The sequence below is a fragment of the Rattus norvegicus genome, chromosome 10, assembly GCF_021556685.1.
Source record: "Rattus norvegicus strain SHRSP/BbbUtx chromosome 10, alternate assembly SHRSP_T2T, whole genome shotgun sequence".
NCBI lineage: Eukaryota > Metazoa > Chordata > Mammalia > Rodentia > Muridae > Rattus > Rattus norvegicus.
The window spans coordinates 108,922,275-108,946,790 of NC_141543.1; the positions used below are offsets into that span (position 1 = coordinate 108,922,275).

General features: G+C 52.5%; 1 protein-coding gene across 3 annotated transcripts in view; it reads left to right on the forward strand.

Moving 5' to 3' along the window:
- The window catches only part of Septin9 (septin 9), a 134,052-nt gene extending 120,500 nt beyond the window's left edge, over window positions 1-13,552 (forward strand). For all 3 annotated transcript variants that reach the window (NM_176856.3, NM_031837.2, NM_001113497.1), the window contains 9 exon segments: window positions 1,809-2,000; window positions 3,108-3,236; window positions 3,542-3,623; window positions 3,998-4,135; window positions 5,964-6,081; window positions 7,455-7,550; window positions 7,724-7,820; window positions 10,505-10,556; window positions 11,676-13,552. In NM_176856.3, coding sequence (NP_789826.2) covers window positions 1,809-2,000; window positions 3,108-3,236; window positions 3,542-3,623; window positions 3,998-4,135; window positions 5,964-6,081; window positions 7,455-7,550; window positions 7,724-7,820; window positions 10,505-10,556; window positions 11,676-11,808 — 1,037 coding nt within the window. In that variant the 3' untranslated portion in view covers window positions 11,809-13,552.
- Window positions 13,553-24,516: the final 10,964 nt, after the last annotated feature.

The following is a 24,516-nucleotide window of genomic DNA, read 5'->3' on the forward strand; positions in this document are numbered from 1 at the left end:
ATAAACAGATGGAAGCAATTTTCGGTCACGTGAGCAAGGCCCAAACCACTGCACGGCAAGGCAGGGCCCCATGTCATTCTCCAGGAAGTGGGCCCCAAAGCCACAGGTTCTAGGGCCAGATGTTACAAGGTCTTTGTTTATTTAAAGACGCTAGAAAACCCAGGAGAGTATTTCTGAACCGAGAGCTGACAGACACGCTTGAAGCCGTGTGGAGAGGACTAACTTGGGTTGGGGATGCTCCTGATGGGAGGCACCGGCCCTTAGGACCTGTCTGTGTCATTGTTTGGGGGTACATGAACCCCCTGGCAGCTCCTGGTGTGTTTACAAGCATTCTCTTGTTTAATTGCTCCCCCTGTGCCGGGAAATAGAGGTGCCTGCACCCTGTAGGGTGCAGAGAAACAGGAAGTGACTGACCAGTACTGCAGCTGCCTGTGGGGGTGACCCTCACAAAACTCCTTCCTGAAGCTGGCTTTGCCAGCCATTTCTCCTGTCCATCCTGCTCTCAAGCCCAGAGAAGATGCTGAGAGGAAGTGTGGTGTCCAGCTTTGCTCTCGCTGGACATGCCAATAACATGGAGAGAAAAGCCGTAAGGCCAGGAATGGTCAGGGTCAAGTGAGCTGAGGATGTCTGGGACAAGTCAGCCTGAGTTCAGTGTTTTGCCCGGAAGTGGAGAGACAGCTTAACCAAAGCCTGCAGAAGTCCCTGTGGTCCAGACCCATCTTTTTGCTGCTTCCTGCCCCTGCTCACTTGGGAGGACACCTCCCAACACTTTTGGTTGGTTCCCTTCCTCTCTTCATTGAGCCTCGTTTGCCGTTTGTGTGCGTGGGGACAGAGCTGGGGATCCTTCTGTGGATGTAGAACAGAAATCAGGGGAGGAAACTCAGGAGCAGCTGGTGACCCCTCTGTGTTGGCTGTGTTTGTGGGGGCTGGGCTGGGGGTCATAAGGTGAGACTGCTGACATTTTCCATAGAGGTTGAAAGAGGTGGTGTCTGTGAGGCTTTTCAACAATGACGTATCAGCTCTCCCTCAACCACCCCACGGCCACCTGGGTTTCAGAGCCGCCCTGACGGGGCCGTCTCAGCATGGCAGTTAGGTATACTGTAAGCATCGTGTTCAACCAGACTGGGGTGAAACCAACCTTTCACACTCATGCAGGGTAGCATCACCTAGGGTCTCCGTCTGAATCATCCGCCTGGCCTGGGCTCTGACTATGCACTCAGAGCCCCAGAAGGCTTTAACTCTGACCTACTGAAGGAAACTGAAGTTATCAAGTTTAACCCCTAGCCTAGACCGACACACCAAATCTGGCCTTTGCCTGAGGGTAAGGGGAACTTACTGTCTTTCCACCGTAGCCTGTTTTCCTGCCTATCCTGCCTCGGGACTGGATGGGTGGAGCGCCTGGTCGTAGGGATGTTCCCAGTGGGGATGGGTCATGTCTGGAAGAGGCAGATAGAAATCAGATCGCCCCTCCCCTGTGAGCTGCTTGTGGTCGTCTGTTGGACCGTGAAGGGCCCTGAGCGCTACGGTTACTGTAAGCTCTGAGTGAAGGTGAAGGGTGTGCCTCAGGACGTGGAGCTAAGAGAATATGGAACAAACCTACCCAGAACCAGGGGACCCCTGGTTGGCAGAGCTGGCAGAGACGGCCCCGAGAGGCAGGTGGCTGAGTGGTGTGGACCAGTTGAATGCTGCCGTACAGGGGATTTCAGTTCTGAGATACTCTGCAGGAGTTTCTCTGCAGGCCTGGTTTCCCATCTGAGGGTGTGCTGGCTGCAGACCCCATTCTCACGCCTCTGCTTCTCCCTCCCCAGACTCCGAGGTGGCTCCCAGCTGTGTTGGCGACATGGCTGACAACCCTAGAGATGCCATGCTCAAGCAAGCGCCCGTGTCGAGGAATGAGAAGGCCCCCGTGGACTTTGGCTATGTGGGGATCGACTCCATCCTGGAGCAGATGCGCAGGAAGGCTATGAAACAGGGCTTCGAGTTCAACATCATGGTGGTTGGTGAGTGGTACAGGCCCTCCAGGCCATTCGGGGGACCAGCCTCAGCCCCAACACCCAAGTAACTCTCAGACTCTCTTCCCCACGTGGGCGTGATGGGGGGACAGCTCTCATCAGAAGGACAACCGGCGAGACATGCCGGATATGGTACAAGTGCTGGGATGAGGACTACACCCACCAGCGACTCCACAGAAGGGTTGCTCCCTGTGTGAGAAAACCCTGAGTGGCATAAACCTTCTGTGACCAATGACACAGGCCTCCAGGCCTGATGCCTGAGACCTGGCTGGAGGCTCCCTGCAGCCCCAGCCATGCTGACCACTCAGGAAGTGGGGTGTAGTAGTCACCCTCCTCCTGTGACCTTGGACAGTTAGAAGTCACACATGGTAGATGGCTAGTCAGCATGACCTAAACGGGCTGGGTGCAGCGGGCTTAGAAGTCCCTTGGGTGCCACACGTGTGGCCGTCTCAGTCGACCCTGAGAAGGGGGACCTTCTTGGCTGGATGGAGCAAGTCAATTCATCCATTCATTTGGGTTTCACTATGTGATGAGGCCAGAACTTGCTTATGTAACCAAGCTAGCTGGCCTTGAACTCACAGAGATCTTGCCTGTCGGGTGCTGGGATTAAGAGCACCACCATACCAGGCCTATCAGCCATTTTTTTACTCTCTGAATGGGACTGGGCTTGCTCTTCAGGGTGGCGTCTGGGCGAATGCCTCTCATAGGCTGATGTCCCAAACCAATAGAGTCAGATAGGCTTCTGACTGCAGGGCCGCTATCTGAGGAACTGTCTCTATGTCTGATCTACCCAGATCTCCAGGCAGCCTGCACATCTCTTTGGAGCTGTCATGCCTCCTCCGTAGCTAGGCCCATACCCCTGGAGTGTTGGTGTCCCTTCCCGCTTCGGGTAGCCTTCCTAGGATCAGGAAGGACCTCTGCTGGGTTAAACCAGGCTCTAGAGCCCCGCATTGAGGTTTAAACTCAACCCTGGGCTTCCACTGAGGAGGTGAAACCCCAGGCAGGGCCGTCTAAGGATGCCCTGGTCATTGTGTGATGTGGCCATGAACTGTGTTCTTGGAGAGCTTTCCAACCTGCCTCTCCTTCTGTCCCCAGGGCAGAGTGGCCTCGGGAAGTCCACCTTAATCAACACCCTCTTCAAGTCCAAAATCAGCCGGAAGTCGGTGCAACCCATCTCGGAGGAGCGTATCCCCAAGACGATTGAAATCAAGTCCATCACTCACGGTCAGCACCAAAGAGGCTGCCTCTTCCCAGAGCATGGGGTCAAAGGAGAGGTGGGGAGGTCACCATGACCTTGTGGGTACACCGAGACTAAGTGGTCTGGATTCCCATGGGCCCCCCAGACTGAGCTCTCACAGACAACTGAGCTTTGCACTGAAAGACATGGCTGGCACCACCCAGAAGAGGTTACTTGCTTCTTGGCATGACCTCAACTGTCATTATAGCCCGTTCTGGGACATGCCAGGCCAGCCGGGCAACCTGAGGGCTTGGGATGACCCTTCTGACTTGGGGTGTCATGGTTTGTGCAGATATTGAAGAGAAGGGGGTCCGAATGAAGTTGACAGTGATTGACACTCCAGGCTTCGGGGACCACATCAACAATGAGAACTGGTAGGTGACCTCAGAGAACCTTCCTTTGTGGGGGAAAGCCCCGTTGGTCTTGGTACCACTGGAGGCCAGACCCCTGAATAAGATCATTTCAAACCCTAAAGCCATGCATTTGGGGTATAACATTCTAGATCAAAATGGGGTCACCTGGGACCCATGTGGTGAAGGCGAAAAGATCAGCACGGGGAGTGGGGCAGAAAATCTGAAATAAGGCTGGTTTGTCTTTGCAACAGCCAACCATGCCCGTGTGAAATCGGAGGTTGGGTGTCAAGCCCAGTTCTTGGAATGGCCTGGCGTGGGGGCTTGGGAGGGTGGGCTTGAGAGTACATGGCTGGGAGAGGACACCAGGGTGCGGGCTAACCCAGATCTCTGTGCAGCTGGCAGCCTATCATGAAGTTTATCAATGACCAGTATGAGAAGTACCTCCAGGAGGAAGTCAATATCAACCGGAAGAAACGCATCCCTGACACCCGCGTCCACTGCTGCCTCTACTTCATCCCAGCCACCGGCCACTCGTAGGTCCCTTGCTGGGCCCTTTGACTTCATGGTGGGAAGCCCCAGTTCCCAGACACGCAGGATTCTGTCTGCCCTGACACTGGACGCTGGGCTGGGGACAGGGGGCTGGGGGCGCTGGGTCAGAGCTGTGTCAGCGGCTGTTATGGGGTTGTCTGTGCCTATAGAAATCCTCTGTGACCTCTGGGCTGGGTGGCTCCCTGCCCACTCTGCCTTCTTCCCTTTGTCCACAGAGTTGAGGACAGGGCAGGCCCTGGGATAGCCTAGAGTCGGGTAGGCAGTCTGCATATGGAATAAGAATTTCAGGCTCTGTGTGTGTGTGTGTGTGTGTGTGTGTGTGTGTGTGTGTGTGTGTATAATGTGTCTGTATGTGTGTGTGTCTCTGTGTGTGTATGTGTGTCTGTATTGTGTCTGTATGTGTGTGTGTGTGTTGGTATTGTGTCTGTGTGTGTGTCTGTGTGTGCGCGCGTGTGTGTGTGTGTGCGTGCGTGCGTGTCTGTATTGTGTCTGTGTGTGTGTGTGGGTGTATGTCTGTATTGTGTCTGTGTGTGTGTGTCTGTGTGTGCTAACACACACTCAAGCTCGCAAACTTTCCTCCATTTCCTGTCCTGGGAGGCTTCAGAGTCCCAGGTTCCTTTGGGAATCTCCCTCCCCCAGGGCAGATAGACTACTGATGGTCTCCGTGACCAGGGTTCTTGGCTCTCTGTGAGTCTCATCTGTCCCCAGTACTTAAGAAGTGTTGTTCCTCTCCTCGCTGGATCCTGATCGCTTGTCCTGACTCCGTGAAGGGTACATGTCTAGTCATGGGCTCAGAGAGCAGCAGGAGCTGGGGGTGGCTTGTTTGGAGAGTTGAGGACTCGTGGATTTGGTGCCTCCTGGACACAGCTGCTGGAGTCTGTACACCTCAGGCTGTTCCCGGCTCATTCCTGGGTATGAGAGCCTGGGCTTCAAAGGTCCTTTGCCTCTTGCACTCTGCCTAGAGGGCATAAGTCTCACTGGGGTCTGGTTGGAAAAATCCAAATATAGGTGTCTGGGCTTGCCCATAGTGACCGTCTCCTGTGGGGCCCACAAGACCTGTTCATGGCAGAGAGTGCGGTGGGCCTCACTGGGGCTGGCTCATTTGAGGTTCTGCAACTGTTCCGAGAACAGCCTAGGGCAAGTCCAAGGCTGACAGCAGGAGCCAGACTGAAATGGCTCCATCGGGGAGAGCCAGAGGCGTTTGTTTCTCCAGTGGCGACCCTATGGACTAGGGCCCTAGCTGGGCACCTCGCCTGGTTTCTCCCTCTGGCCTCTCATTCCCAGGGGGACAGTAGTGGCTCCTGGCCATCTTTGCTCGACATCTGCCTGTAGCTTCATTTCCCGCAGGCTGTCTGGGCCTGACAGTAGTGCTGTAGCGAATACACCATTCCAGTGAGAAAATGGCACCCAGGCTCAGGGGTTCTGCGAGCCTCTGCCCTTCCCTGTATCAGACCCTGGGTCTCTGGAGCCAGGCTCACCTGGGAACGGCCAGGGCCTAGAGCTTCTGGACACTGTCCCCCATTTCTCCTGTTCCCTGACATCAAAAGCCCCAAGGCATGGCAATGATTTGAGTGGGCCAAGTGGACTTTGGGTGGACAGTGTCCCCCAAAGGTTGGGCTCTGAAGATCTTGTAGATGAAGGAGCTTAGAGCCAGCTTTACTCTGTCTTCCCACCCTCAGCTCCCTCTGTAGAGGAAATGTTCACCCTGCACCCTTCTAAGGCCCAGCCTTACCCCTCTACCAACATGGCCCCCACGGTGACTCCCGAGGTAGGTGACACCTAAGCTGAGTCTCTTACCCTGTTCCCTTTCAGACTCAGGCCCCTGGACATTGAGTTCATGAAGCGCCTAAGCAAGGTGGTGAACATAGTCCCCGTCATTGCCAAGGCTGACACGCTGACCCTGGAGGAGAGGGTCTACTTCAAACAGCGGGTAGGTTTCACAGCCTCTACCCAGCCCCTCCCCGTCAAGGGCTGCATAGGCTTGACAGGGGCCTGTCCATTTCTGGGGGTAGATGACAGGAGAGTCTCTTTCAGCCCTTCACAGCATGTGTCCAGCTTTGGGGGAGCCCCCAGCCTTTGTGGCTGCAGGGGCTCCCCCGTTTCCAGCCGTCTCAGTGGGGTTTGGGAGAGAGTAGATCAAGTCTGCCTGGCAGTCCACCTCAGTGGCTTCCTCCTCCTCTGCTGTGATCCAGGCCACTGCTGTGTGGATGATAGGTAGGGCTGTGCCTGCAGGCATCTGCAGTAGGACACGTCCTGGGCCTCTTCTGTGCAAGGCTACTTCAGAACTTCCCAGCCTGGGGTTGTAAGAGAGGCCCCGGATCCAATTCCAGAGGTTGCCAGGGTTTCCTTCCCAGTCTCTGTGTTGGGGATTTTCCCAGCATGCATAGGGAAGGGTAGTCAGAGGGCACACACATCTGCTGGAAAAGAGACCAGGAGGCTCCCCAGTGTATGAGAGCCTGGACCTATGTAAACAGATAAAGACATATTAGCTATCCCCTGGGATGTCCTCTATCGACAGCCACTGGGTCGTCAGCCATCAAACTGAGGAGAGTTTCAGCAGCAGGTACACCCTGGGCTACCATGCTTGCCCTCAGAGGGTTTTTGGAAAGTGGGCTCAGCAAGCTTGAGTTGTTTTTTATTTTTGGGGTGGGGGGTTAGTGATGTGCTGCACAGGAAATACAGAGAGACTCAGAGCTCACAGGAAGCACTCAGGAGAGTGGCTGCAGGGCCCCTTGGGCCAGGTGAGTGCTTCTAAGAGGCTTCAGAGCTGGTGATCCTGGGCTGGGTGGAACTCAGGTAGTAACAGTGCTCTCCTACTGTAGAGAAGGCTCAGGGTTCTACCCTCAGCACCACACGGAACTGGGCATGATAGCCTATAGCACCAGCATTAGGAGGATCAGGAATCCAAAGTCATTCTTTTTTATGTAGCCAGTTTGGGGCTAGCCTGAGCTACAGACTTTGTTTCCGAAAAGGGTGGGAGTGGGGCTGCAGAGACAGCTTAGGGGTTGAGAGCACTTTCTCTTGCAGAGGACCAGGGTTCAGTTCCCAGCACCCACATGGCAGTTCACAGCCAGTTCCAAGGGAACTCAATATGCCTTCCCCTGGCCTCTGTGGGCACTTGGCATGCATGAGGTACACGTGCATGCGTGCAGGCGGAACACTTGTAAACATAAAATAACAGTAAAAAGGATCTTTAGATCGATTCGACATTCTCAGGGTGGGGCTGCTCAGAGCCTGCCAGTGTAGGGGTTCATGGCTCAAGCACCTGATGGCTGACTGCCTGCTTCACCCCACACCTTCCAGATCACCTCAGACCTGCTGTCCAACGGTATTGACGTGTACCCCCAGAAGGAGTTTGATGAGGACGCAGAGGACCGACTGGTGAACGAGAAGTTTCGGGTCAGTGGGTCAATCTGGTGCCAGGAGGTCAGGGGCGGTGGGCAGACAGACAGGAGCCTGTATGTCCACTCTGGGTCCTCTGAGGGCAAGGCCTGCAGTTTTCCGGGCCCCAGTTCTAGGGTGGCCCTGGCCCTGCCGATCGCACGTGACTAACTCTCCTGCCCCTCCTCCAGGAGATGATCCCATTTGCCGTGGTGGGCAGCGACCATGAGTATCAAGTCAATGGCAAGAGGATTCTGGGAAGGAAGACCAAGTGGGGCACCATTGAAGGTACTGGCTGCTGTCCTGTGCACAGTATTGAAGCTGTGGTTCAGCCTGGGCCCTCACCCATTGCACTGTGGGTCCCTGTTCCTTCCCTTCTTGTAAGGACGCTGGCTGTAGGGTGCACCTCAAGTGCACCAGGGTCCTTGAACCTAATGGCATTGTCAGACTTTGTTACTTTGTCCCATGTACTGAGGGCTGGGGCTCTGGGCTTTCCTGGGGTCCAGCACCCCAGGTGGGATGGTTTCAGGGCTTTCCCCTTCTCTTCTTTCTGCTCTTCGACCCTCTTAGAATAGAGTATGGGAAAGAGCAGAGCTGTCTGGAAGGTGAAAACCCACGTTGTTCCTTGTGACCAGTGTGGTCAAAAGGCCCCACCGAGGAGCAGAAAGTTGAGGCTTTGAGTTGGGGGTGCACCCCAATTCTCTAGGGCTCCAGTCTGTACCCTTCATAGGTGCAGGCGTGGTCTAGGCATCTGAAGGGCTAGGCAAAACAGGTTGTAGCCCAGGATGATCAAGTCCTCCTGCCTCAGCCTCCCAGTCACTGGGACGGTAGGTGTCACACCACACCAGGCCCGCTGGAACTCTGAGGAACAGTTACTCTGAGAATCTGGTCTGATTGGTGCTTCCTGGCTCTGAGCATAGAGGCCTCCAATCAGGACTCCCTGCCTCATAGTGAATTATCGCTTAACCTTTCAGCTCCCAGGCTCCCCTCGCTCATCCTTGCTGAGAGGAGTTAGCCCAATGCTAACTCAACCTTTCTAATGCTACGACCCTTTTAATACAGTTCCTCATGCTGTGGTGACCCCCAACCATAAAATCATTTTCATTGCTACTCCATAACTGTAATTTTGTAGCTGTTATAAATTGTAAACATCTGATAGACAGGCTATCGGATGTGTGACCCCTGTGAAGAGGTCACGACCCATAGGTCAAGAACCACTGAGTTCCTGGGCTAGGTCCCATTGGTCAGGTGCTTGCCTCGAATTAACTGAGTTCCACACTCTGTACCACAATAACCAGGTTTGCTGGTCCCAATCTGTGATCTTAGTCTTTGAGATGTGGAGCCAGGAGGGTCAGGGACTCAATTCAACCCTCCCTACAGTGAGCTTGGGGCCAGCCTGAGACACTGTCTAAGAAGAAAGAGTGAGGGAGGGAAAGCAATGAATGAATGAATGAACGAACGAACGAACAGCCAGGGCTCCGTATTGGGAGGCAGTCTGGGGCTCCACATTCAGCCTCGCACTGGAGATCCCCAAGCTGCACTGGAGCCCCCAGAGTTAGGAATTGTTGCCTGGTCTTTCTGAGGTGGCCACTGAAGAGGACCTGTCTTCCCTTCCAGCCCCTCCTGTTCCCTACGGTGCCTCCTTGTGGGTCTGCCAGGTGGGGTGTCATGGAGAGAGTCTCTAAGTCTGCTTTGGGTATTTTCAGTGCCTCTCTGGTTTCCTCCCCTCCATGTCAGACGTTGACCCCAGAGGTGACTCTAGGGGCTGCTCTGAAGGTATTCTCTCAAAAGCTTTTTCTCAGCTTGGTTCCTCTCAGTCTGTTCCTTCCAGTCTCTGATGTCTTCTTCATTTTTTGCACAAATATGCAAGGCAGGGTTCGGGGAGCAAAGTTTGGGGTAAAAGCCCTGCTAGGACTCTATGCATGGCATTGGATACTGACGTGTCTCTTCTGACCTCTGATGGCCAACTTGGGTACTGCACTCACTCAGTGAAGACTGGTCCAGAAATTAGCCAGGTTAGATTACTGTTCCTTGCTGAGGATCCAGGCAGCCTCTGGGAGCTCCCCCTGGTGGTCATTCCCACATCCAGCGTCCCTGGGAACTTTCCAGAACGTGGTTAAATTCCTATCAGGGACCCCGTGACTTCATTACTGACCAGGTCACGTCCAACTGTGCCTACTCCTAATCCTTCTTGGTACACACCATCCCAAGTGTCCATTTGTTCCTCAGAAGCCTCATAAAGTCAGATTGAATTGTTGACTCATTTAGTCTTTTGTGCCCTTAAGGTCCGAGCCATGCCGTTCTCCCGTTCAAATTTCTCTTTGCATCTGTATCTTAACTTACTTATTTTATTGGGGGGGGGAGGGTATGTACATGCCAAAACACGCATGTGGTAGTAAGATGACAGCTTGCAAGAGTTGGCTCTCTTTTTCCACCATGTGGTTCTGGGAATCAAACTGTGGTCATTGAGTTTGGTGGCAAATGCCGTCATCTCCTGAGTCATTTGTTCGTTTTATTACGAAACTGGGTCAGAGAAGCCAACAGATTACACCCCAGCCCAGAATACAAGGAACAAGGAATTTATTTAGGCTCACAGTTCCGGGGTGCAGTCCATTATGCCGGGGAGTCATGGCGGCATGACGAGACTGTCGATCGCGGTGTATCCGCAGTCAGGAAGCAGATAAATCAATGCTGGGACTCAGCTCTCTTTCTTTTTAATTCAGCTGGGGAAACTCAGCCCACTGGTTGATGCTGCCATTTGGGGTGGGTCTTCCCACAACTGAACCTCTCAGGATGCACCCTCATTGACCCACTAGAGGTGTGTCTCCCTAGTGACTCCGAAACCAGCCCACTAGCTGTCAATCATCCTGCCCAGTGGGCGGGGCTTTCTGGAGCTGTTGGCTTTACTGGGTAGGAGAGGCGGGGCTGCCTCCCCACAAGACACTGAGTATCCCTCCTTATCTTTTCCTTAGTTGAGAATACCACTCACTGTGAATTTGCCTACCTGCGGGATCTCCTTATCAGGTGAGTTGCCAGCCGTCAGTTCTGAAGGCCCCTTGGGAGGACCAGCTCTGGGGGTTGGTGGTGATAGATGGGTGGGCAGGGGCCCCACCCTGGCTGCCTGTTGTCAGCCCTGTCCTTGGGAACAAAGCTGAAAAGAAGCTAACAAGAACCCAAGAGTGGATGAAGAAATGAGGATTCTTTTCTAACCTTATGAGGTCACCACGATGAGAGGGGCGCCATTTCAGTCCCCTGTGGGCTAAACCTACAACATTCAGATATGGCTACTGTCCACACAGCACAGCCCGGACTGTGTCTCAGACCAAACAAACAAACGAAAGGAAAATTTTCATAATGAAACTTACTACTTTGTATAATTAATATATGTTAGTAAATGGACTAGAGAGATGGATCAGTGGTTAAGAGCACTGACTGTTCTTCCAGAGGTCCTGAGTTCAAATTCCAGCAACCACATGGTATCTCACAGCCATCTGTAATGAGATCTGATATCCTCTGGTGTGTCTGAAGATAGCTACTCACATACTTACATACATAAAATAAACAAATCTTTAAAAAATTTTTTTTTATTTATATATATAAAGATATGCCAGGCAAGAGTATCTGAGGACCTGGAGTGGGGCTTTGGAGAATAAAGCTCATCACAAGAGAAGGGGAGGTCTGCAGTGTGGGCCAGTGGTAGAGCTTGCCTGGCAGGCTTAAGGTCCTGGCTCCCACCTGCAAAAAGAAACTTAAAAAAAAGTCAGTTTAGGGATGGACAGCTCTGGAGACCATGGTCACCTGCTGCCTCCTACTGGCCACAGCCTGAATTTCTGTCTTGGAGCATGAGTACCCACGTCCTGCCCACTGGTGGGGGCCTTGGGACCTTCTTTGTATATTTAGTGCCCAGACCTCTATCCTTGTGCAGGCCCCGGACTAGCCAGGATGGACACAAGAAAAAGGGGTACAGGTTAGCATGTGAGGCTACAGAGGGTCTGGAGTCACCAGAGAGCCAGGGAACCCTGCCTGGTTCTGCTGGGTGTGTACAAAGAGCCCGCGGGCTGGCTCTCAGGGCCAGGAGGGACAGGTAATTGTCATCCCAGACAGGCTAAGTGGTCACCCCCATGCTGGCCGTGTCTCCTGCAGGACGCACATGCAGAACATCAAAGACATCACCAGCAACATCCACTTCGAAGCCTACCGTGTGAAACGCCTCAACGAGGGCAACAGCGCCATGGCCAACGGGATCGAGAAGGAGCCGGAAACCCAGGAGATGTAGATGCGTCCCGCCCCTGGACCCCACCCCCAGATCTTTTCATCATCCCTGGCCCACCCACCTACCCTGTCTTATTTTATATAACCCATTTGTCACCTGCCTCCATCTCTTTCCACACTTTGCCAGGTAACAAGAGAGGGTTTACCTCCCAAGTGTGCTCTTATTGGCTGCAGCATCAGGGTGGGCGGGGCTACAGCCTGGGCTTGCCCCTGTGCTCTACTTCCTCCCCGAGTTGTGAAGGCTCGACCTGGCTCAGCCCCTGAGGAGTTAGAAGAGCTATGTGTCCGTGCCCGCTCTGAGTTCTTAGCTGAATCCTGTGGGGGCCAGGTCCTAGGACGTGCAGAGAAGCCCATTAAGCCACAAGACCCCATGGCCAGCCTCAAGCAGATTAGAGGCCGTACCAGAGGAGGATGGGGCTGGCCAGGTAGTCCTGGTTCCCCACGTACCCCTCCAAGAGGCATTGCTCACAGCACCCTCAGCTGCCTGCCCCTCAAGGGAACTAGAGACGTCACAGCCAAAGTTGCCAATCACTTAGACAAAGTGACAACCATGTCCCTCGAACTTGTCCCAGAGCAGAAAGTGCCTTGACCCATAAGAACTAGTCGCCTCTTCCCAAATGTCCCTTTGGGTGAAAAGCAGGGACGTGCTGGAGAGGGGGAAATGTCTTTTCTCCCTCACCCTTCGATTCTCTCTCCCCTGTGCTGTAGATAGCGCTACTACACTGGGCTTTAATTAAAAGAGACGGAGCATGAAAAAGGCATCCCAGCCCCGCTCCCAATATTAGGAAGGTCAAAGCAAGAAGATTTGTGGAAGCCATGAGGGAGGAAACCTCCTGAGGGAGGAAAGCTGTGGAAGGAAAGCACAAGGGTGCATGGGAGCTCTCCTGCCCAGGTGCCTCGTTTCTGTCTGGTCCTCAGTTTGGCCCAAGATGCTCTGGTTACATTGGCGCTCCGTTGCCCCACCCTACACACCCCACCCTCAAGCCTTGATCCAGTGACTGTACTGGGTGGGAGCCAGAAACCTGACCATTTTGTTGTCTACACGAGCCTAGACCCCTGTGCCCCAGAACCCATCAAGAATACCTGCAAAGAGGGAGAGATGAGGGGGTCAGAGAGGGATAGTCGGGCTCACTCATCTTCTCTCAGAGGGAACCATTAGGGACCAGCCATGCACAGCTGACCAAAGCCATGTCCTTCCTGCCTGCCTACCATGCTTGATTGCCTCTGGGGAGGAGTTTGGTGAGGTTAGTTAGGTCGGACCCGCTTGGGGAAGGTGCCTCTACAGACCCCGGGCTAGCTCTCTGCAGCCTAGAAGTGTAGTGGGAGGGGTAGGTGTGCAGACAGATGAGAGGAGAGCATTGTTCCCTGCGTTGGGCGCCTACTCACCCACCCAAGCGTGGAAGGCCCCTCCCTCGTCACGCTCTACGGCCGAACAGTTCGCTTGCTAGCTTGCCAAGTTCTTTTGCCAAAATCAGGACTTTGAAGGAAATCTCCAGCACGCTGGACCCAGGGCACCCCGGTCTTCTCCGATCCCAGTGTCCCTGGGGATTTATCAGTGACCGGTGTCATCAGGATGACTTTGTGCCTCTGTAACCAGGTATTGAAACTGTTCGTCTCACCAGGCCATTCCACGTGGCCCTTTGCTGGGGGCTTCCTGGTGGGGGGTGGAAAAGTCTCTTTTTTTGTATAAATAACAAAGTGTTGAAATGTATTTCCTGAAATAAATGTTTCAAATACAAACTGGCTCATCCTGGAGCCCCAGTGAGTTCTCTTAAGCAGGACCTGTCTGGTCCGTCAACGTGTGTGTGGAGGCTCCCACTGGAAGGACACTGTAGGGCTATGTGAGACCCCGAGTTCAAACTTGGGGAGTCAGCAGCTCTGTGGTAAAAAGTGTGTGCTACTCTTCGAAGACGAGAGTTTAGGTAACAGCACCCACTGCCTGTCGCCTGGCTCCTGGGACATCTGTCGCCCTCTTCTGGCCTCTGATGGTACATGCCCATATGTGGCAGACACACATATGACATAAACACAAATCTGAATTCTATTATGAACTGATAACTGGCCATTGACAATTATGTTATTCCAAGAGAACTAAGCCATGTGTGATCCCGGGCGGCTGGCTGAGCCAGCTAGTTACATGCTCAGGGACCCTGTGTGCTGTAATGTCCTCTGAAGAGCAACTGCAACCCAGGGACCCTGGGACAATAATAATCTACACGCTAATCATTCTGGAAGGCCAGGACCGAGTGTTGGCATAACCCTGCTGCGTCCACAGTCCCCTGCCTCTTCCTGATCCTGGGGACTGTGTTATTCCTGGCTTCCTGAGGGACACTCTCCTTAGACGTAGGAGCCGTTCAACCTAGGATAATCTCATCTTGATTTTAATTACATCTGTAAAGACCCTGTGTTCCAATAAGTTTCATTCTAAGCTTCTATGCAGGTGGGAACCTGGGGCGATGTGGTTCACCTCCCCCTCCCCCTTCTGGTGTCTCAGGGGTTCCATAGCTACAGGGGGAGCACGTGAGAACAACCCCAGGCTCACTTACATCCACCAAGCAAGGGTCTAAGGAGTGGCCCTACCTCTCTGGCCTGCCCATGCTCTTCTGAAGGCCACCTGAAGACAAACATGTGGCCTTCACCAGCCAGTGAGTTGCGGCCAGTGGCCTCATGGAATCAAGCATCAAGTTGTGGGTTTAGCTGCTGATGGCACTGGTAGGGGGGCTGTGGTCCATGGAGACAGCTTGCTTGAGCCCCCTCGTGGCTGAACTGTTCTCCATGTGTATCACCAGTCCCCTCCAGCCCCAAACACTTAGGCAGTTGTCAATTCATTAACCTGACTGGCCAGCAGCCCAGCCCACCTATGCCTCCAAGCCAGTGATGGGGGAAACTCCACCCCACTCAAACAAGCCAGTCACACTGTGTAGGACCAGAGTGGCCAGCCATTCTCACCTGCCCAGGAACGTGGGCTTTCTTGCACCTCCTAGCTTAGTAATGTGGGAATCCTCACCTCCCACCAGCAAAGCAAGCCCCACTGATCTTGTGTCTACCCTCCACAGTACTGGGATTACAGGCTATGGCTATAGTAAGAGAATCCCAGCTCAAATACTCGGGCTCACACAGCCTGAGCTCTTGTTCCCGGCCTCCCCAGCCCTGAGTGTGGGCGTTCCGTGGAACTATCAGAGCTAGATCCAGAGTGGCGAGGGGAGAGGAAGCTGGACAGAAGGACAAGGTGGCTTCGTGATGTGGGACCCCATGCCAGTGACTTTCTTCCCTCCTATCCAGCCCCAGTGTCATACGCAGCCAGCACAAGTGACTCTTGGGACAGTGGCATAATCCAGAATGGACTGTCACCAGGGCAGGACCCAGGAGCAGGAAGGCCCTGCAGCAGGCCCTGCTCCTGCTGGCTTAGGCTTCTATGAGATTTGGGGTGTCCCACGGAGTCTGCAAATGCCAGGTGTCCCTTCCCTGACCTCAGGTCTCAGGGTTTAAAGGCAGGAAACAGCCCCTGGGAGCCACTGATCACTTGCGTGTGCGTGTGCGTGTGCGTGTGCGTGTGTGTGTGTTGGAGTGTGTTTGTGTAGAGGCCAGAGGACAACCTTAGTTGTTTTGTTTTCTTACTTGAGATGCAACTCACTGTCTTGGAGCTTCCAAGCAACTAGTTCAGGCCGGCCGGCCAGTGACCCCATGTGTCTGCCCACTTCACCAGTTGGTCTGCTGAGGTTCGTGCATGCCTCATGCCTGGCTTCACCTGCTTCAGAGGATTCGAACCCGGGGCCCCATGCTCCTGGGTCATCAGGCTTGCTGACTGAGCCATCTCTTCATTCAAAAAAAAAAAAAGTATTTAATGTGTGCAGATGTGTTGCCTATGTGTGTACGTGTGTGTGCATGTGTGGGGGTGTGTGTGTACGTGTGTGTGCATGTGTGTGTCTGTGTGTGTGTGTGTGTAAACCAGGTGTGTGCCTGATGCCTGAGGAAGCTAGAAGAGGGGGTGGGATCCCCTAGGACTGGAGTTACAGACTGTCCTTTGGGTTCTGGGAAGGGAAATCGGACCGAGTCCTCTGGAATAGCAGCCACTGCTGTTAATCCCTGAGCTGTCTCTCTGTCTCTCTGCTCATTTTAAACCACTTTCCAGCTACAATTCTAGCCTTATTCAATATGGAAAATGCCAGAAAAAATTTACACAACAAGGAAACATCCCTGTTCACAGCCAATGATGCTGCCTATTCCTGATACTGGGGCACAGTCTCACTCTAAGGAGGATGGTGGTGACCCCAGCATTTGAGAGACCGAAGTGCCGGTTGGGGATTTAGCTCAGCGGTAGAGTGCTTGCCTAACAAGCGCAAGGCCCTGGGTTCAGTCCCCAGCTCCAGAAAAAAAAAAAAAAAAAAAGAGAGAGAGAGACCGAAGTGATAATATCAGGAGTTTGAGGCCACCACAGTCTGCACATTGTGACTGCACCGCAGCCCCCAGCCCTGGCCCAGGTCCCTGTGTCTTCTGTCCTGAAGGATCCTTCAGCCAGTGGCTTTCCCTGTATGCTTCTCTCTCCTCGGGCCTCTTGGAAGTAGGGAAGAGGGAAGAATCTCATCCCTATCCTCACTTCATTCCCCTGCCCCCTCTTCCCACCCCTGCACTGTCCCATAAGCTGACTGGGGACCAGTGTAGGATTGAGGTGCATTTCCTGAGTTCGAGTGGAAATACTTTCCAGATGTTCTGCTGCCCGGAAAGCACCGACAGGAGGGGCCCGCGTAGCTGAGCGCCCATGGGAGGGATGCTGGTTGGCACCACACCAATTCAGGGAGGTAGTCACTCCACACCGTTGCTAGGAGCTCTTGGAGAGTTCCGGTATAGAGGGTTGTCTGCCTTGATGTCCAGTGGGTCAGTCGGGGCTGCAGAACCTCTCTCTGTGCCACCTCCAACTCTGTGCTGCCCAGGGCCACAGCCTGAAGTAAGAACTACAATGTGTTGTGAATCAGGCACGCTCTGCCAGCCTGTCTTGTAGCTACTCAGCATATGTCTTCACCCACTGCCCACTGGCGGAGAGGGGCACCCCATCTGGTCTCTCTGTCTCCTGGTCTTTCTGTCTGTCTGTCTCGCTCATGTTACCACTCTGAGAAGGCCTTTTGCTCTCCCCCTCTGCCCACTAAACGTCTTGCATTAGATCTGAGGCCTGATGTGCACCCTGGCCCCGGAAGAGCCTATGGTACCTTTCTCTACCTTACCCTAACAGTAAGACCAGAAATAGCAGTGCAGATGTGTGATCCCTGCACCCTGCAAATGGAGGCAGGAGGCCAGATAACCAGAGACCAGCCTGGCTACATCCACACAAGTGAGACTCTGTCATGAAAAACTAAAGTAAGACTCATGTCCCTGATAACTCACACAGATACTATAAAACATTTGAACGGGGACAGCAAATAGTGATAATGACTTCCAGTTAAAATATAAAATATAAATAATATTTGGTATATATTAAAATAATAACAAATATATAATAAAATATAAAAATGCATGCATGCACATGTGTGTATGCATGCCTGCACATAGGGTACATGCACATGTGCGTGCATGTAGGGTGTGTATGTGTGCATGTGTGCCTGCATGCAGTGTGTATGTGTGTTATGTGCATACGTGTGTGTATGTGTTGGATGCATGCATGTAGGGTGTGTGTGCATGCATGCCTGCATGCAGTGTGTATGTGTATGTATGCATGCATGTAGGATGTGTGTGTGCGTGCACGCATGCACGCAGGGTGTGTGTGCATGCATGCCTGTATGCAGTGTGTATGTGTGTGGTGCATGCACACATGCATGTAGGATGTGTGTATGTGTGCGTGCGTGCATGCATGCATGCATGCAGTGTGTGTTGTCTGCATACATGTGTGTGTGTGTTGGGTGCATGCATCTGAGCGTATGAGTCTACGTGCTCATGACGCACATAGAAAGAGGATGGAGCAGCAGGTAGAGCATCTCCTTCTCATTGCCTTGTGACAGGTCTCTCACTGCACCAGAGAAACTTGCCATTTTGACTAGGCTGGCTGGTCAGTGAACTGTCAGGATCCCTCTTGTCTCTGCATCCAGAAATCCAAACACAGAGTCTCTCTAGAGCAGGAAGCAGAGAGTTTCCTTCATAGGAGGCTTCCCTCCTTCCTCCTTCCTGCTAAGGTTTGAATGGGAAATGTCCCTCACAGGTTCGTGCGTTAGAACACTTGCTCTCCAGCAGGTGGCGCTGTTCTGGGAAGTTATGGAGACTTTTGGGTGTGGAGTGGGTGAGGCTTGAAGGTTACAGGCTGTCTCTTCTTCCTGCCTGACCTTCCCAATCTATTGGGAGTCAAGGAAGCTGCAGCACAGCCTTACTGCCATGATGGACTGTATCTCCATCAACTATGAGCCATAAAAAAATCCTCCGTTAAGTTGCTTGGTATTTGGCAATAAGACAAACTGAGTATAAGTCTCTGCACGTCCTCCACTCCTATCCAGCCTTCCCTTCCTGGCTTAGGAGTGAATAGCCAGAGCCTCCTTCTGAGTGAGCACCTGCATGTTGACAATGAGCTTAAGCTCAGAGGTGTGATGGTTAGTGCCCATTGTCAACTGGATTTGGGACCACCTAGGAGACACGTGTGACAGTGTTTATAAACACATTCCCAGGATGTGGACAGCGTCACCCCATGGACTGGGGTCCTTGAATAAATATAAAAGAAAGAGAGAGAGAGAGAGAGAGAGAGAAGAAAGAAAGAGAGAGGGAGGGGAGGGAGGTAGGGAGGGAGGAAGACAGACAGACAGACAGACAAACAGACATACCAGCATTTATTGCTTCACTTCCTACCTGTGAGCACCACGTGCCCAGCCACCTCGGTCTCCTTCCACCATGATAAACTGTGACCCCTCAAAAATGGGCTGAAGTCAACCCTCCTTTCCTGAGGTTTCTTGTCTCATGTATTTTCGTCACAGCAGCAAGACAAGTAGGGTTGAGGCACAAAATCACTTCCCCACGTAGATTCAACTCTGTAGCCTTGAACTTGAGTCCACTTAAAGACCCCAGGGGTGCCCTTCGTAGATTGCATATGGAAGAATTCCTGGAGGCATGAGCTCAAGCTGGGCCAGTGGACAGACGGCCCTCATTAGTGCCGGAAGGTCCCTTCTATATCAGTGAGACTCAGAGGGTAGAGTGGAACTGGGATGAGTGTCTCTTTCTGCTGTGTGGCCTTGGGCAAGCTCTGTCACACCAACAGGGACATGGCCACTCAGGCATTGTTTGATGCTGGAGAATGAGGAAAAAAGGAACCCTGTGTTTCATTGCAGTGATAAAGAGCCCAAGAAAAACAGCTTGGAGGGGGAAAGATTTATTTTGGCTCACAGGTTGGAGGTCAAGCCACAGTCCACTGGCTTCCTTGCTTTTTAGCCCAGTGGCAAGGCAGAAACTTCATGGCTGAGGGCAAGGAAAGCTACTCACCTCATTGTAGCCAGGAAGCAGACAGAGGAAGGGACAGAAGAAAGATAAGGACTATCCTTCAAAGGCACAACCCCAGTGACCTTACTCCCTGCAAACAGGTTCCATTTCCTGCTTCTACCCTTCTGGTAATATCACGAAACGATGAATCCACCAGTCAGCTGCTTGGGCCAGGGCCCTTGTAAACTGGTCATGAGGGTTGGAGTTCCACCACTGACCACCAGGGGGCAAGCCATTTCCTGTGAGTGTGGGGAGAATATTTCCCTGATGGTTTAAATGAGACATCCCCCAATAGTCTTGAACATTTGAGTATTTGGTCCTCATTTGGTGGCCCTTGATTGCTGGGGTGGAGGGGGTGAAGGGGAGGTGGCCTTGCTGGAGGAAATATCTTGCTAGAGGGCTTTGAAGTTTCAAAAGCCACACACGGGTTGGGGATTTAGCTCAGTGGTAGAGCGCTTGCCTAGGAAGCGCAAGGCCCTGGGTTCGGTCCCCAGGCTGGGATGATCAGGAGTCCCAGAAGCACAGTCACCTGCCCAGCCAAGGTGGGCATGGCTCAGAACTAGGGTTTTGGTGCAGCATAATGTAACTCTGTAATGGACTTGGGGACAGGCCTGCCACATGAGTTCTGCCTCTGCCTCTCTTCACAGAGCTGTGGCACCCTGTGGCTGAATCTGTAGGACATTCTTGTCCTTGGGATGGCAGCTGCCAGGGGCTGCTGGGGAGGATGGGTACGGGGAGTTAGGATCTGTTTGTCTGTCTGTGTATGAGGAGAGAGTCTAGGTTCTTTACAACAAGTGATAGGCAAGCCCTCTCCCCCGAGTCACACCCCAGCCCCTCTCTTTGGCTATTCAGACGTTTTTATCTCTGTTGAAATTCCCATCTGTTCGCATGAAGATCTGTCCTCTCCCTACTGTTCCCCCGAAAGGTCTTTTCACATATTTTTATTTACTTCAGTGAGCTAAGACCTCGTCTGTTACGGTTTCTTTTTTTTTTTTTTTCGGAGCTGGGGACCGAACCCAGGGCCTTGCGCTTGCTAGGCAAGCGCTCTACCACTGAGCTAAATCCCCAACCTCGTCTGTTACGGTTTCAATGTGCACACCCCACAGGCTCCTGCACTTGAATGCTTAGTTCCCGCCTGGAACACTGCTTTAGGAGGTGGGAGCAAGCTGAAGGAGGTGAGCCGCAGCTCTTATTCTGAGGTCTCTGATCAGCTCCACATAGCAGCCGCCCCCTCACCCAGGGCACCAGGGAGCCACGCACAGCCATATCTTCCCCATCATGATGGATTTGTTTATTTGTTTGTTTATATTATGTAACCCTGGCTGTCCTGGAACTCTTACTGTAGACCAGGCTGTCCTCGAACTCACAGAGATCCTCTTGCCTCTGCCTCCCAAGTACTGGGATTAAAGCTGTGAGCCCCCACTGCTATGACGGACTTCTTAAACTGAGTCAAAAGAAACTTTTTCTCCTTTAAGTTGTTTCTGCTGGCTGTTTTATCGCAGCAATGAAAAAGGGAAATTAATGTTGACCAATAATCCCAGCATCCCTGCCTTTTCCTGGTAAGAGTTTTTCCCATGATTATGAGGTTTTTTTTGTTTTTGTTTTTGTTTTTTCCTTTTTTCCCTCAGAGCTAAGGAACCCTTGTGCTTGCTAGGCAAACACTCTACCACTGAGCCAAATCCCCAGCCCTGATTCTTCCCTTGCGTTTTGGCATGTCCTGTAGCTTCTTTGTCCCCAATCATGCCTTAGAAAAAAAAAATGGAAAACACACCTCAGGTTGGTGTTGCTGGCTACAGGTGATTTGAAAGAGGATCAGGTCTCTCCCTGAAGTTGGTGTGGAGGAGAGAAATGGGTGTTGCCAGAAACTCTCACGCGGGTAGAACTTACTTATATGCAGGGCCGTGTTAGAAGCTTGGAGGATGTGGTGCTTTGGATGGGAATGCCCCGCCCCCACCCCCCACCTTGGCTCATGTTTTTTTTTTTTTGTTGTTGTTGTTTTTTTCTTTTTTTCGGAGCTGGGGACCGAACCCAGGGCCTTGTGGTTGCTAGGCAAGCGCTCTATCACTGAGCCAAATCCCCAACCCCTTGGCTCATGTTTTTAAATGTTTGGTTCTCAGTTGGTGGGACTGTCTGGGAAGGCTTAGGAGGTGTGGCCTTGTGGAGGAGGTGTATCACTGGGGGTGAGCTTTGAGGTTTTTAAAAGTCCATGCCCCAACTACAGTCCTCTCTCTCTCTCTCTCTCTCTCTCTCTCTCTCTCTCTCTCTCTCTCTCTCTCTCTCCCCTTCCCTCCCTCTCTTTCTCCCTCTCCCCCTCCCTCCTTCTATCCCTCCCCCCCTCCCTCCCTTCCTCCCTCCTCCTCTCTGACTCTTGCTGCTAATGGATGGATCGGGTATCAGTTCTCCACTACTGCTCCAGCACCATGCCTGCCTGCCTTCCTGCTGCTGCCAGCCCCCCCCCCCCCCCCCCGACCAGGAGAGCTGCAGACTCACCCTCTGAAACTGTAAGCAAGCTTCCAAATAAATGCTCTATTTTATAAGTCACCTTAGTCACGGTGTCTCTCCACAGCAACAGAACAGTGACTAACACAGAGGATGTGACTGTGGTTCCTGGAAGCTGGTGCAGCCACACAGGGGCCACTGCTATAGAGAGATGATGTGACTTCCTGACTTGTCAGATGTTACAGATGTGAACCATGAAAGTCACACATGCCAGGGTCATTCTGTTCCTGCATAATCGTCTGCTTGGGTGACCTTAGGATGGCCTTGAAAATTCTCTCCCCCCCCCCTCTATCCCCCATCCCACAACTCAACTGGCTGCAAGAAACTGCTGATCTTATGAATTCAAAGTACACCAAAATCCCCATCCAGCCAGCTTTCACCTGACAGGTCACAGGCTGCGAGGCTCCCCTGGAGACTCCCAGGGGTTCGCCACCAGAAACCTGGCCCTGATCTCTGTGTCTTGGCCTCCCTTGTAATGGGGGCCTCCGTTGACTCCCTGCCCAGATTCTTCCAGAAGGCTCTGGCTTTTGTCAGTTCAAGGCAGGCCCTGGCAACTGTGGAAGCAGAGGGGGTGTGTGTCTAATAAAGTCAGAGCTCTGTAATTTAGCAATTACTGAAACCCACACTTGTAATTTAGGGGGTTTCTTGTAATTCTTTGTAGTCTTTATCTCTCTTTGAACAAATGTGCGGCTTAATAGCTTCCTCCCCCCTGCTCCGAGGGTTGGCGTTCGCCACCCCTCCCCCACTCCGCTCCAGTTCATCAAAGTGTCTAGATTGTGCAGAAGCCACTCTCCAGAATCCAAAAGGTTCATTTAAAGACCAGCATTCCCCAACCCCCTTGTGCTGGCTCCTGGCAGTCACTCAGTGCCCCCCCCAGGGCCCTGAGTTTGGCACTCCAGCTGGTAGTCGGGTAGATGGCGTGATCCACCTCTGTCGGGGTCTGTCATTGGGTCTTTCCCATTGCTGACCTCTGACCCTTTGTTCAAGCCGTTACTAAATAATTTGTTTTTGAGACTCCGTTGGGAATCTGAGCTACCAAGGGCGGGCTTGTCCTCTTCAGAGGCCTTCGGTCTAGTGGGAAAAGGATGTCTGTCTGTCTAGGATGTCAGGGGTCCCAACAGAGTTGGCACCCAGGACTATGGCAACTGAGGGAAACGCCCCTGTCAGAATGAACTGTAAGAGGAGGGAATAGGGGTCTGAAAAGCCTCAGAAGGGACCCTACAGAGGACATGGAGATTTGGGCTGGAAAGTTTGTAGAAACTGTATTTAAAACAGCACTGGGGCGAGGATGCGGCTCAGTTGGTAGAGTCCGTGCATGAGAGTCTCGCCTCAGTCCCCAGTGTTCAGTGAGCGCAGCAGCACGTGCCTGTAACCCCAGCACTCGCAAGTTTAGAGGTGGTCTTCCCGTCTATACAGACGGACCCTGGCCCTCTCGAACCATAAGCCAAAATAAATAATCAACCTTGAAGCTAATTATAAGCTTGAGACCCCCCTTAGTTTGCCTTTTGGTCACAATTATTTTATCACAGCAACGGGAGAGTAACACAATGAGACTGGTTTACATGACACCCTCTCAGCAGTCCAACGATGGCTGACTCACCGGAAGGTCACTGAGGCCAGTACCTCAGCAGTGGGACTCATCCTGCGGGGGCATCAGCGTCAGCCCTGTAGTCGCTCAGTCCACAAGACTGGATGCCTCGGCCATTCCTGGTGCAGGAAGCGGGGAGGATTGCTGCAGAACTTCCAGTCTTCAGTCAACGACAGAAACCCGAAGCCAGTGCTCCCATGAGTGAAGGAATCAGCAGCGGCAACGACGGAGTAGATGAGCTCAGAAGCAAGAGTGAAAGCCGTGCAGGCAAAATAGCAGAGCCACCCAATAGTTCAGAGCTTACCCACGACCCACCCCACTGTGGGAAAGAGTCTTTGCAAACACACACACACACACATACACACACACACACACACACAAACACACACACACACAAACACACACACACGCATGCACACATACATACACAGGAACACATATGGGCACACGCATGCAGACACATACGCTACGCTATTTTAAAAAATAATTTAAATTTCTTGAAATTACATACTTATACTCTTTTTTTTTTTTTTGTTTTTTTTTTTTTTTTTTTTTTTTTTTTCCGGAGCTGGGGACCGAACCCAGGGCCTTGCGCTTCCTAGGTAAGCGCTCTACCACTGAGCTAAATCCCCAGCCCTACATACCTATACTCTTTACCCCTGAACATGAGGGGTATCTGTGGTGAAGCTGTCTCATGATGGCCTAATTCAAAATCAGCCTTCCGGAGACCTGAGAGCCAACGGCCAATGTTTTCATCTCAAAGCCAGCAGTCTCGACACACAAGGGTCAAGTCAATCCAACTACAGGAAAAACTGGTTTCATATATGGTGTAAGTCAATGTTATGCTCGTGTGGAGGCTGCATGTGCATGCCTGCTACCCAGAGAGTCAGGAGAGGGTGTGGGGTCTTCTGAAACCATGGTTACAGTTGGTTGTGAGCTATCACGGAGTTCTAGGAACTGGATTCCAGTCCTCTGCTAGAACAAGTGTTTTTGACCCCTGAGACATTGCCCTGTCCTTCTGCTGCTGCTTCCCAGATGTCTTGCTTGAGGAATCTGTTCTTTTTTTTTGGGGGGGGGGGAGGCTTTTCTTTTGTTCCAGGCCAGCCTTCAGCTGCTGGGGCAAAGCCGAACTATGTTAGAGAGGGCAGTCTGTTGCACCCGTCCTAGGGCAGCCTCACA